General features: G+C 40.4%; 1 protein-coding gene across 1 annotated transcript; it reads left to right on the top strand.

Moving 5' to 3' along the window:
- The first annotated feature begins 1,311 nt into the window (after positions 1-1,311).
- Positions 1,312-13,323, top strand: anapc5 (anaphase promoting complex subunit 5). The gene is made up of 17 exons (XM_050051033.1): positions 1,312-1,847; positions 1,932-2,011; positions 2,278-2,387; positions 2,500-2,743; positions 2,990-3,056; positions 3,206-3,307; positions 3,403-3,593; positions 3,695-3,776; positions 3,908-4,000; positions 7,568-7,749; positions 8,025-8,160; positions 8,337-8,411; positions 10,359-10,480; positions 10,573-10,680; positions 10,922-11,069; positions 12,001-12,163; positions 12,267-13,323. The coding sequence occupies exons 1-17, from the start codon at positions 1,650-1,652 to the stop codon at positions 12,485-12,487; spliced, it is 2,322 nt and encodes a 773-aa protein (XP_049906990.1). The 5' UTR covers positions 1,312-1,649; the 3' UTR covers positions 12,488-13,323.
- The last annotated feature ends 647 nt before the right edge of the window (positions 13,324-13,970 follow it).

Here is a 13,970-nt window from a genome sequence, read left to right as displayed (position 1 = left end):
GATATGGTCCATGATAAATCTGCAAAAGTCCGTCCAGAATTTCTTGGTGTGAGAACAACGCCAGAAAATGTCTAAATGTATGTTTATTACAGAAAGAGCAGTTTGTGTTAATGTCTTTTTTTGTATTTCTGCATGTAGTGATTGGCAGGGTAATATTTATGAATAATTTTGAAGGACATCTCCTTATCCTTATTCACAATTAGGTATTTATGAGGAAGCATCCAAACCTCCTTCCAATATCATTTACAAACTGATGCCAATATGCCACGACACATGGAATAGAGACAACATCTTGTTTAAATAGGGCACGTATGGCTCTATTATTATTAATTTTTATGTTCATGAGTTCATGGTGAGAAACAGATTTTTCCTACTGGGGAGTCAGCTGCACTGAGGAAAGGAGCCAGGGGAATACCATAGGCTATCATACACCCAGGAGATCTGGGTGTAGGTCTGATAACATTTCTAAGAAGCATTACAGTGCCTGTTGGAATGGCATTGAAAATATAGCAAATTCCTTAGAGGTTCCTAGAAAATGAAACGTAGATAAGAATTCCCTGTACATGAACAATAGGTCCTCCCCATTAGGCGACTGACTCACCAGCAGAACCTGATTCTGAACCCAACTCTCAGAGAAAAGTCATTTTTTTCGTTAACAAAATGTCTCTATTATTCCATATAAGACACCTGTGTGGTGAAAGGTTTTGTTCATAGACTAAAGCCCAAGCTAGAAGGACCTGCTCATGAAAAAGATGAAATAGTTACAGCTGAAGATAAAATTCAGTCCACCAAAACGACAGAAGATGTATGAGGAATGAAGTTCCAGATTGAAATAGGATTTTTTAGGAAATGTTTAGCCCATTTAATTTTGAAACTATAATTAGGGGTTGTAAAATCCAGGAAATTAAGCCCTTCAGATTCATAATTATTCACAACAACAATTTTTTTTTTTCAAATTCAATGTGAACAGTTCTTCCAGATAAAAACTAAAAAGCATCTGGTCAACAGCTTTACTGATTTTATTAACCAAATGTAAAGAGAGAGCTGCATATGTGAGCCTGGATGTTCCTTCAGCCTTAGTGAGTAAGACTCTACCATTCAGCTATAAATCTCATTGTATGCAAGTATGTAACTTCTTCCTTTACAGAGACATTGCAAACACTGTGCACATTGCAATCCTCAACAGCCAAGAGCTTTGATATTCAAGCAAATGTCTTCAAGTCTTTGCGGTTGTTGTCACAGGATGCTTGACACGTTTAAATAAAGTTTAATAGTAAAAGAAACAGCCTCTTGATGACGTAGTATTCGGGGGACAGAAGGAGGGCGGTTTGAAAGCAAAGAGGTAACTTCTGTCAACATGTTCAAAATAAACCAAATTACCTGAGAAGACTGAAGTGAGCGTTCACTGTCAGTAAGATACCTTATCTACAACGTATCCGAGACCAGTCTTTAATGTATTTTTGGCGTCTTCACTGTACTTTTAGCTGACGTTAAATAAACTTACGCTAGCTAATGTTAGCTCGCGGTTAGCTGTCGCTGGTGTTTTCCCGGCTGCTGGCTGTCTCTAACTTTACTTTCCGCTTAATGTTGACACAGTGTGCCTCAAAATAGTGTTGTTTCTTCGCCGAAGCTTAACACAACCTGTCAAAATGGCGAGCGTGCATGAAAGTTTGTATTTTAACCCCATGATGACGAACGGAGTGGTCCATGCTAACGTGTTCGGTATCAAAGACTGGGTGACTCCGTATAAAATCTCCGTCCTGGCGCTGCTGTACGACATGACTGCGTCCAAAATCTCGCTGCCAGAGAGAAGACGACTGAACAAACTCATACTACCCTTACAGCAGGTTAGTTTTATTCATGTAGTTATCTTGCATACTGCTGTGTTGTAGCAGGCGTGTCATAGTTGTGTCCTTTGTGTCATGTATCAGGGTCCAGACCTGACTCTTGGACAGTTCCTGAAGACTGTGGAGGAGTGCTGTCCCCAGACTGCGTATGCTGTCAAACTCAGGTATGCTGCTTCTGTTAGTCTGAACCTCTGTGACTTTATTTAATCATCCAGTAGCATGCAACACTACTGCTCTGTTAGAAATCAATATTATGGTTACTACTACTTTATTGCTGGTGCTTTCTCGGTCTCCTAAATTCAGAAAAACATTATTGTAACGTTGCATTTGGCCAAGACATCTATTAACCAAGGTTCAGACAATACAATAAAACAATAATGTTAAAATGTTGGCATGTGTAGTGGCTGAGGCTGTTTTTTTTTCTTCAAAGGCTGCATGAAATGGCAGATGGAGAGCTGAAAGACATGGAGTATTTCTTTTCCACTCTTCCCACTCCATTCACTGCTTTTGACTCCGAGGCTTATAAAACCAGTGTCGTGGGTGAGTAGTACACGTGATTTGTCAGCTATGAAAGTCTGTTCAGAATTCTTGAATATCTGTGTTATTCTTATTAAGACAACTATGGTTAAGTTATATCTCCCTTGTTTTTTAGGTCTTTTTATGAGACACATGCTCCTGGCCTACAACAAGCTGTCTTTCAGTCAGGTCTACAAGCTGTACAAGTCCCTGCAGCACTACTACCACAGTCACTATGCCAAGCCCACGGATGGGCAGGTGGGTTTGCCAGCGCTGGTCGCTGACGACTCCGACATGGACCTCACCAGCACTGAGGATACTGTAGGGGACAGAATAGACAGAGAGGAGTTGGACACCCCACTGCATGAGTCAGAGCTTCGGTTAGTGATGCAAATTCCTGGATAAAATAATTTGATTTTCTGTAACATATTTTACTTTCAGGAAGTGTTTCAACCTGGACTTGAAAGTTTTCACGCTATGTTTTGGTTGTCTGCACCTACTACCTTGCGAAATGTATTCACTGTGTGTATGCCACAAGTTTAAACCATAACCCCCTACAGCTTGATGTTAGTGCAACCAGGACGATTGTTAAAAGCAGATCTCGTGTTATTTTGGCTCTTCTCTAGAAATGACAACACTCCAAGCAGAGGTCCACTGTCACAGAAACAAGCTGAATATTTTCTTGCAAGACAGGTCAGTGTTTAAAGCCAGGCTCAAATGTTCAAACCAGCAGATCGGACACAATATTTTAAAAATGTCACCATCCACATCTTGTGTCAAACATAGATGTGCTGTTGTAGCACTTCAGGGCTCTTACAGTTTTTGAAAACCTCTTTCTGCAGGCCTATCTTCTGAAGAATGATGAGAATAAAGCTCTAAAGCCTGCTGCGCTACAGGAAGAGCTCAACAACATGCTGAAGTTTAACCCAGATTTTGCTGAGGCGGTGAGCTCCGTCTACTTAAATTAACCTGCTATACTAACAAGTCTACAATGACGCCTTCTTCATTAGCTGTGATTTTTTTTTTACTCTCTCCTCAGCATTATGTAAACTACCTGAACAACATGAGAGTCCAAGATATCTTCCTGTCTGCACACAGTCTCTTGCATTATTTTGACCGCCTCATCTTGTCTGGAAATGAGGGAAAGAGTAACGGGGATGAAGGCTATGGCCGAAGTCTCCGCTACGCTGCTCTCAACCTGGCAAGCCTGCACTGTCGCTTCGGCCACTAGTGAGTACAAGAACTGGTGGAGTCTCAGTTGGTGGACAGGTCCCTACACAAAAAGTGTCTGTATGAAAAATGACTTAAGCTGTTCTTTTCTTCTCCTTCAGTCAGCAGGCTGATCTGGCTCTACAGGAAGCTATCCGCATTGCCCAGGAGTCCAATGATCATGTGTGCTTGCAGCACTGTCTGGTAAAATACTTTTTCTACTGTTATTAGTATTTTACTTCATGTCACTGTTATACCGTAATTGATGGCTAATAATGTTTGAATGTAATACGAGTGTGCCTTAGTTCTCCCTGTCTCTTTGTTTCCTACATCAGAGTTGGCTGTACACACTGGAACAGATGAAGGGATCTGACAGCACTGTGTTAACTGAGGATTCAGTGAAAATGGCTGCCCATTTCTGCTTGCCAGTGAGTGCAACATAAGCTCCTGAATAAGAATGCCCATATTAGAGTGGCTGTGTGTTTATTATTAGCATTATTTTTAAATTGCCTTGGCTCACATTTCACAACAGTTTTAAGTCTGCCAAACTCATAACACAGAATGCTTTAATCCTAATTTTGGCCTCAAAACCTCACATAGTAAACAAAATGAAAACACTCGTAACAAATTAGGAAATACACTACACCACAAATTTACCAGGGCATCTCAGGATTATATATATTCATAACTAAATTTTAAACATTGTTGCATTTTTAAAAAGAAAAGGAAAAGATGCCCAACATTAACATATTTTCACCAAAACAAGTCTGCAGTGGCAGTTTCCTTACTGGAATACTTCACCCCCCCACCAAATGATCAGTTACTCACCCTATCTTATGTTGAATCCGTGAGAAAACCTTGTTATTCTGGCATGCCTCTGGTGAATGAAGAATCCAAAAATGGAGAAAATTCTTGTGATTTGAAGTGAAAGGGATTTATGTTTAACAATAACAGCAAAACTATAGCAGAACATCCGTTTCCAACTTTCCCATAATTCGTGCAGTATAATCCGAGTCTCATTTATTCAGTCACATGCTCAGTACCTCCCAAACACATGCATTTTTGCAAAACCATTACTATTTAAAACTAAACTGAAAGTAAAACATATCTATGCTCTCTTAAAAGCCAGACTCCATTGACAAAAGCAGTAATTTTTCCCTTCACTGAACAAAGGAGTTGCTGTTCTACTGCTGCCTCCATTAGTTAGTTTGTTTGTGATATTGTTTGACTTTGGTGTTTTAAAGAGCTCATTCACATTCAGCAAAGTCACACAATAACACAAACATACTACTGATCAAGGCAGTGATAGACCAGCAGCTCCCATGTTCAACAAGGTAAAATTACTGTTTTTGTCAATGGAGTCTGGCTTTGAAGAGAGCATAGATGAGTGTCGGTATTAGTTCAGTTCCCTGTTGGAAACATCTGTCTGTTTGGAAAGTACTGAGCAAACAACTTGATAAATGAGACTTGGATTATACTGCAGCAGTTATGAGAGTTGATAAACGTTTGTTTTTTTCATAGTTTTGCTGTTGTTAAATGCAGCCCCCTTGTACTTCAATTCATCAAAAATGTTCTGTTTTTGGATTCCAGAGGCATGCAACAACAATGAGTGAGTAATTGATTTACAAATTTGTTTTGTAGAAGTGTATGGAGGTATTTTTGTGTCTTTTTGTTGCAATCATAGAAAACTGTTTTGAGAGCATATTTCTTGAACTGCAATCAAAAATCAAGTTTGTAAGTAAAAACGTATCATCATTTTGCTTGTAAATCAGTACTTTTTGCTTGCGAGTTAAAAACGTTTGCTTTCAGATCAGTCCTCTTTGCTTGCGAGTTAAAGTTTTCGTTTGCAAGTTCAACTGCACTTATTGGGCGGGGCCTACACTGATGGATGAAATAAGAGTTTCTATTGGTGGGTTTGACTTGGCTCCATACAGTCAGCATTACTGCTACACCCCGGGGCAACGATGGTAGTGACTGTTACACCGTCGAATAGTTCTGCCCTGGCTAAACAAAAGCAATCTACATGCACCAGTTAAAATAAAACATTCTTGCTATTATTAGAAATTACGCTAGCATTAGTGACGGTTGCATCCACTCGTATGCAGTTACCTTACGTTACAGTTCAAACAATATTACAAAGCACAATACAAACCGTATAAACAAGTTATCTATTAAGGGTACACTACTGATAAAATCTGAAGGTGCTTAGGTGACATTTACCCATCTGAAAGAATAAATGAAAACAAACTGTGGTTTTGCTGGTCTTCAGTAGCTTTACTCTAGGTGTATCTGCCAACTGAAGAACCAACTGTTTATATACTCAGATTTGCTCTCGTGCCTTTACTCAAATCAGTTCTGCTTTAAATTGAATGGGGGGTATCTGTATGGTATCTGTAGATACAAAATCAATATCATATGCATACAGTAATGTCACAATTGAGTGGGCATTGCCACCTACTGCTTTGACGTGTATTACATCACTTGGTAGCGGGTTTTGCGGTTTCGTGTGGATATCATATTTTTTTTATCACACCACTCGTGTAGACGAATTTGTTTGGGAAACTGGAGGCCGAAAAACTTCGGTTTCAGAATTGATTTTCGCCACAGCTCCCCCGTGAACTACAGAACTCCCATGTTGCTTTGCAAGCATACTAGGCTGATGAGTAGAATTTAAGAAACAGGCTAAATGACATGATGTTGCACACTCTTGTACACTAGGTGGCGGTATGCACCTTTGAATTGTTTGCAATCCGCCAACTGAGAGAAGAAGAAAAAAAAATGCTTTGCAAGCTGTCATTCCGATTGAGACTGGCCAATAGAGACGTGTCTTACAGCTTTCAGTTTAGGCCCCGCCCACCAGGTTCAACTTTTTACTCGCAAGGCTTTTTGACTTGCAAACAAAAAAGAAATGACTCGCAAACAAAACTTTTGTATTTGCATTTTTTAATCAATCATTTTTTTACTTGCAATAAAACATTTTTTGATTGCAATATTGATACTTTTGCTCTCAAATCTTTTTTTGATTGCAAAACCTACTCTGTTTGATTGAATAATAAAGAAACAGCTCCATAGAAGTGAAGTATTCCTTTAAGATTATACAAATAGTAATGACGTAAAAAGCGCAATTAAAGTACAGGTCAGTATTTGAAATAATGTAGGGTAAGAAAGACTTTTAAAACCTTAATTTTATTCACTGAATATACCATATCACTGCAAGTGTAGACAGTGAGTCAAGAGTCTAAGTTTTTTACAACAGTAAATCTAACACTTCACAATGTACTCTATTGTAGCAAACACTTATCTCAACATTTTGACAGTAATCAATAAGGAAATAAATTGCGTTTATTTTTCCTCTTAGTTACCAGGCATGTTGCAATTCCCGTCTGGAGAGTTGAAAAAAACAACACACACAAAAAGAAACGGAAATGCCTGAAAATACCCGATGCACTGATTCATTGAAGTGTACAAATAGTAATAAGCATTATCTTAATATGAGGCCACTGCTTTTTTGAGGTCTAATCATGAGATTTATTGTTTTTTATTTTGTTCGTAAGGACCGCATTTTCTGTTTAAAGGTGAGGAATTAACAATTCAGTATTTGAATTTGGATCTTTGCATGAGGAGTTTTGCACATTGAAACACTGTTGTAAAAACAGAGTGAAAGCAATCATGAAATACTGTAACAGATGTTCTTGGTGTAATTATACAGCATGTACAGCTGTCACACAGTAGGCATTAGATTAACATGTTAGCTGCAATTTAGTACCTCTCATTAGAAATTGTGTCTTTTATTTTGTCCTGAACTGTTCCCTTCATAAAATAACATACAGGAATACAAATAAAACTTAAAAGGATTGGATATTAAAACACATACATTAAAACAACATATAATTCATCATTCACCAGTCCCTGTACATGGCTTACTGTGATTTCTTCATATTTTATCTTTGACATGTGTTATTCACCACGCTGACTGATTATCCTCCCTGCTGCAGTACTTGGCATCTCTGGGCATTCAGTCTTTGGTCCAGCAGGGGGCAACACAGGGTAAGACAGCCCACAAACTGATGGATGCACTTAAGGACACGGACATCCTGCACTGGAAACACAGTCTGTCGGAGCTGATAGAGATCAGCCTGGCTCAGACTACGTCCATATGGAGGATGTACGGCAAGAGGTCAGTCTCTTCTGCTCGCCACCCTGACACACAGTTGTCAGTTGTGTTCACTGTCACTGACAGTGGACTTCACTCACATTAAATCAGCTCTGTAAAACATGGTGAAAATGTCTCATGTTCTTTTGCATGCATTGACATTTTGGACATCTAATGTACAAGGCAAACTTGTCATGAGCATAAATATAAAAACCACAAGTTCAGGTGTAAAAATACATGATTCAGAGGTGTCTGCATGACCAGCACTTTTTCTCCTTATGTGCCTGTGTCCCGTGCAGCACCATGGCTCTGCAGCAGGCCCAGCTGCTTCTCAACATGAGCAGTCTGGAGCCAGTCAACTTTGGGGTCCAGCAGAACAACACAGAGGCGTTTGCAGTGGCTCTGTGCCACCTGGCCGAGCTGCACGCTGAGCAGGTAACACATTTGATTTGATCCCGTCTGTCTGCTTTCTCCCCCGCTGCTGCATATCCATTAGTCAGTAGACCCAGCATTGCGGGAACGTAATAAAAATTGATCAGGTCCTCTTTCCAGCTCCTGGGCAGAGTTCAACACTTAACACTTTGTCCCCCATATGGTTGGCTCTGTTGCAGGGCCTGTACTGTGCAGTTTCAGAGATTCTCCAGCATCTGAGAGAACAGTTTCCTCCTCACACACAGCATGCCAAGGTCAGTGTTGCCATGTAATTTCAGGAGAAATTGCTACCGGCAGGTGTTTTTGTCGCTAAAAGTTGCTAAATGATGTTTTGATTTCATTGCATGATGATGTCACTGCGTACAGCTGTGTCATTATGTAATGACATTGTCATGAATACTCAATGACATTACTGAAATTAACTGGCCATCTTAGTGAAAAATATTTTTATTCATATTTTTCTTGTTACGTATTAAAACCTACAATAAAACCACATAATAACAATTGACATAGTTGACCGTATATGTGTATATGTAGCTAGTTAACATTATAACAATAAGAACAACAGGGCATTATACCAGTGACGTGTATAATTATTAAACAATTACAGCTATCAGCTCAAACAAGGCGAATTATATTCTGAACAATTATGGTTATCTGCAGTATATTGGAATAAATGTGTGCATTTAAACGATTTTCAGAGGTTGCAAAAAGTTTTCAAATGAATTTTAAAAGTAGCTAAATTTGTTCTTAGGTGGGTTTTAGGGGGAAAAAAAGTTGCTAAATCTAGCAACAAAATTGCTAATCTTAAGCATCCCTGGCCAAGGTGTGCTCTGTCAATCACACTGTATAATGCAGTGCTGCCACACAAAGGCAGAGAGCATTAACTGCAGAAAGGGAAGCTAAGAGATAAGAGTGAAATTTTTGGGCAGTATTCACCAAAATATGTGTATTTACCCATCCTCATCCATTTTAACAAATTTGATTACACTCCACGGTTCACAGGGATTAAATATATTTGCGTTTTAGTGGTGGCGTTAAAAATGATGTTAAAATCGATATAATGACTTAAATCACAACTTAAGTATATTTAACTATGTGAGCTAAAGGTAGCTAAATCACACTAAATCACATCAGTTTCACTCTAGCCAAAAACTTAGGTGGCAGTTGCTGCTACTAAGCTAAGCTAAAGTCGTTAGCAGGAGTTTAGCTGGGGATTTTTTTCCATTATGATTGGATTTAGTGACTTCCTTGTTTAGCTATGTAGAATAACAAACTAAAGACTGTTACTACTTAAGTTCTAGCCTTGGCTGGTAGATCAGCTAGCTTTCACTTGATACAGCTGTCTTGCTTTAGTTGATATTTGACTGTCTCTCTGTGGCTGACAGCCCAGTAGGTGCCACAGCAGCTTCTAAGTTATCAACCTAGAGAATAGTTATTGCAATTACGATTGGTTTTTAGCTTTTGTTTTGTAGTAATTTCTATGTTTACTTGCTTTTTTCACATGAATTACATCAGGGTGTCCGCGGGGTCTTAAAAAGTATTAAAAGTTGATCAATCAAATGCAGGAAAATTAAGGGCCTTAAAAAGTATTAAAAAGTCTTAATCGCGATTTTATGAAATATTAAATTTTCTTGGCTTTCAAGCTTTGACAAAAAGTATCCATGACTGTATAATTTATTTTCCTATTACAAACAACGATGTGTAGGTAGGCGCACTCAGACTGCCACTCGGGGCCGTGCGCGTACCTGTGTGACATCACGCGACGGCGCACATCCAGGCGCCAAACAGAGGAGCAAAAGACAATAAAAAATCCGTCTTATCTTATCTGAGTTCTGTTGTATGTTTGTGCTCCATAGATTTAATTGCACACTACAACTGTTTAGTAAGTTAAAGATGCGTTGCTGCTAACGACAGCTTGAAGTGGCGATGAGGTCTTAAGGTTTTTTTGGAAGGTCTTAAAAAAGTCTTAAAAAGGTATTGAAATTAACCTCAGGATTCCTGCATATACCCTGCACATATTTCTGTAGCATAATATTTTAGTGTAGTAAAATGGAAAAAAGTAGCCAAGAAGTCTAGTTATTGTAAGTTATTGCATTTTTGTCTTGTAGTGCTGAGGGGGAGATTTTCCTGCTTTATTTTCTGATGTATGGTATGATATACAAAATAATGTTTATTGCTTTTTTGTTTACCTACTTCAGCTCTGGATGCTGTGCGATCTGAAAATCCAGTTTGACAGATATATGAATAAAGGGAAATACCATTTGGCAGAGCCGCTAGTCACAGCAATCTCTGCTTTAAACAAAACAGAAGGTCTCTACAGGTAACATAAAGATACATATCGTCAGTTCTAATCTTAACCATCTCATATATGTGTTATTTGTGTCGGCGTTATAACCATGTGTTTGCTCACAGGAAAGCTCAAGTTCTGAAGGCTCTCAACCGGAGCACTGAGGCTTACAGCATCTTACAGCGGCTGCAGGCGCACTGTGAGAAGACTAAATGTACGGAGGTGGTCATCAAGTATGTAGACACTTCTGTTATATCTTAATAATGCATTTTCAGATGCCACAATTACCTGTTTCCTGGAGTGCAGAGGGGAGTGAACACACCTTACTTAGCGTACCTTATTTTTGTATTTGTGGAATTGAAATGACTCAGCTATTTTAGGGCTACCATGAATATTTAATGTATGACGTCTGGGGATCAGTCTGAGCTACACTTTTTTCTCGTCTGCATCACCGCCTGTTTATTTCTCATACAGAGTTATGCTTTCTACCGCTGAACTCCACTGGGAGTCGTCTGGCTTCTCCACAGCTCTTCCTCTCCTCCTGCAGGCCTTGGCTCTAGCTAGACAGCACCACCTACAGTCCCTGGCCTCAGAGACTATCCTTCACCTGGCCTTCACTCAGGTTAGCCACAACAGGAGAAAAGACTTCACTCAAACACTGTTACAGCTCCTGCACATGCAAATCACAATATGCAAAATAAAAGCAGCACAACCCACATGGTTTCTTTATTATCTCCCTGCCAGCTGTTAGCCTGGGGGAATCGTGCATTTGGCATGTGCATGCGAATGTGTGTATCCATCTGTCCATCGGTAATCTTGAATACTACTGGACCAATCAGCCTGATATTTTGCGTGCACATTTATGACTCTATGCTCAAGGACCTCCTGTGGTTGCAGTAAGTCACAGTTTTTGACTGTTTTTCACCGTCATTGACTGCTGGCTCCTCACCACTCCTAGCCGACCAGTAGGAACCGCAAGTTTTCCGGAAATTGGCCTGGCTAAAAGCAACAAGCCTTATCGTCTGACATTTTGGCCTTGTCATTACTCAAAAACTGACATCCATAGAAAAGTTTGGTCTCATTTTGAACAGGAGCATTTGCAGATTAACCCCAAAGCCGGTAAGTTATGTATGATATGAGCTCGATAAATCCCTGTATTTGTTATCTTTGCCACCATCTTGACTGTAAGGGAGCTGGGAGGCACAACTCCTCAGTGCCCAGCTGTGCTGCATTCCGGCTGCCATGGCTGCACGATGCCTTTTTGTTTTGCGTGTCATACCACACTGGGAGCGTTTCAGATGTGGACTGTTTTGCCTCCCCGACTTTCTAGACTTACAGGTTTTGTCAGTTTGGTCATTAGTCATTGATAGTTGTTCTTTGACCATAAGTAAGTAAGCAGCCTGCATAGTTAAATTGTTTCTTTTTTGTGGAAGATGTGTGTGAAGCATCCATGTTTCCACAGTAATGGATGTAAACTATAAGCGCAGCTTCACTAGTTCTCGGAGGCATACAACTTCCGAGCGGTAATTCTAGTTTTTCTCTCCTCTCTGCAGCTGATGTTGGGAGTTCCTGAGCGTGCTATAAGTGTTCTGCATGAAGCCATTGAGCCTGTCCTGGCCCACGGATCAGTCATGGACAAGGGCCGAGCCCTGCTGCTGATGGCCCGCTGTCAGATGGCGGTGGCTGGGTTCAAGCCAAACGGACAAGGGCAAGCAGGTAACAGCCTTGGCCCCTTCTGCCTCATACTCATCCCTATCTCACTGTGTTGTGTGGCTGCACAGCCTTTATTCACACACCGCTGTTTATTGTCTCCCTGCAGATTTGCATTTGGCAGCTTTGGCTGTTGACACACTAAATGAGGCAGCAGCCTATTTCTCCAAGCTGAACTGTAAGGAGCGGCTGCGGGATGTCCACTACCTGCAGGCTCTGCTCCACCGCTCTCTGGGACAAACCTCACAGTGCAACAAAAGTGCCATGCTCTTCCGACTCCTGGACCAGGAGCTGCAATCACCAGCACCACCGGTCTCCATGCGACTGTAACTACTTCCTTTCCAACAACAAACTGTAGTTATTTTGGCCACTGAAAAAGACACAACACCTCCTCTAACTGCTGAGTTGAGTCACTGCTGCTCACCACTAGATGGTGATGAAGATCTGTCCTGCTCTGTCAGCACTAAAGCATTTCATTTGTAAATATTTGGGCAATTGTGAAACTCTTTGCACGCAATGCCTGGGTAATTATTAAAGAGGACCATGTCAGTCATAAAGAAGGCTGAGTTACCGGTAGACCAAGAATAGATCGGTTGTTATCACTTATGGTCAGGTACTGATTTGAATGATGGCCTGATGATAAACATCACGTGTTATTTACAACTTCACCACAGCAACAGTCCAGGTTTGTCAGAAAGACATAACATGACTTCCTGTGGTAGAAATGTCAAAAGTTTATCAGGAGCTGTCATAGCCGCGCAGATTTACCCACCGCTTTTTGATGAATGAGGGTAATATCACAGTTAGCTACAAGATGAATGTGTTCCAGTGGCCTGGATGATTCATATTTCGCCAGAAGAATACAGATGAAGCTGGAATCCAGAGGAGGAAATCGTGATCACATTTATAATGTAATAGACCCACGATGGCATGACGCCAGATACTGTATCTGTATTCCACTTACGTCTAACACGATTTGTGAGAACGATTTTTGGCTGATAACATTACATTTAGGTGTCCTGACGGGCCTGTAATCCATTACTCGCTGCACTTCTTTCAAGAAAATAAACGACTTGTTTCATCTTCTTTAGTTTTCGTTCAGTCTGACAAGTATGAGAATAATTATGAGGGTAATGTATCTGCAGTAGGAATATCTCTGCATTACAGTTAAGTTATGGTTTCAGTAGTATTTAAAGTTGGCCACAGCTTGATATATCAGGTTGAGATTGTTATGTTTCTCCTTGTGCACAAGCACTTGTAAGGTAGGGTGTGTGATTGGGGCCCTCAGGACCTGTTGACAGGAATTTTTTTTCCTCTCTGACTCGTTTACCATCTGTGCCGGCCCCCTGAAAGTTCCTGTTGATGAGTTTAAGTGCGGTGTTTGGCTTCATGTTGCTTACTGCATACACTGATAGATGTGGTGGTGCGCGGTAAAAGTAGGCATGTCTTCTATGTAAATATCTTGTGGAATTGTGCGACACACTCTGCCTCACAAGTGAGGCTTTTTCGCTGTTGCTTGTTTTGATGTTACTTCAGGCAAGAGGCCAGATGGTGCCTGTAGTTACATGTACAACTACCAATGCATGGAGTATGTGGGCTAGTTCACAGGGTCAGTTAAGGTTGAACTAATGCTCTCGAGGACGCACTATAAAAGGAGTGTGTGCTTTTCCCCGAAGAGTTGCCTGTATAATTTGCTGCAGTAGAATTTGATCCACTCATTGTTATCCATCTAGTTGCACCGAACCATTTATAGCAGAAAGCCTCCTATTTAAATTTGCTGCTGCTGGTTGCAAAGTGCTTTTAATGCAGCAGA

Source organism: Epinephelus moara, chromosome 8, assembly GCF_006386435.1.
Source record: "Epinephelus moara isolate mb chromosome 8, YSFRI_EMoa_1.0, whole genome shotgun sequence".
Taxonomy (NCBI): Eukaryota; Metazoa; Chordata; class Actinopteri; order Perciformes; family Serranidae; genus Epinephelus; species Epinephelus moara.
Note: the sequence above shows the minus strand (reverse complement) of the source record. Positions and strands in the feature narration are given on the sequence as shown.

Bases quoted from the DNA above. Each gene is read 5' to 3' on its own strand.
- anapc5 (XM_050051033.1), top strand. From the start codon at position 1,650: ATGGCGAGCGTGCATGAAAGTTTGTATTTTAACCCCATGATGACGAAC. The intron at 10,481-10,572 runs GTAACATAAAGA...GTTTGCTCACAG, and splicing joins AAAACAGAAGGTCTCTACAG to GAAAGCTCAAGTTCTGAAGG. The intron at 10,681-10,921 runs GTATGTAGACAC...TTTCTCATACAG, and splicing joins TGTACGGAGGTGGTCATCAA to AGTTATGCTTTCTACCGCTG.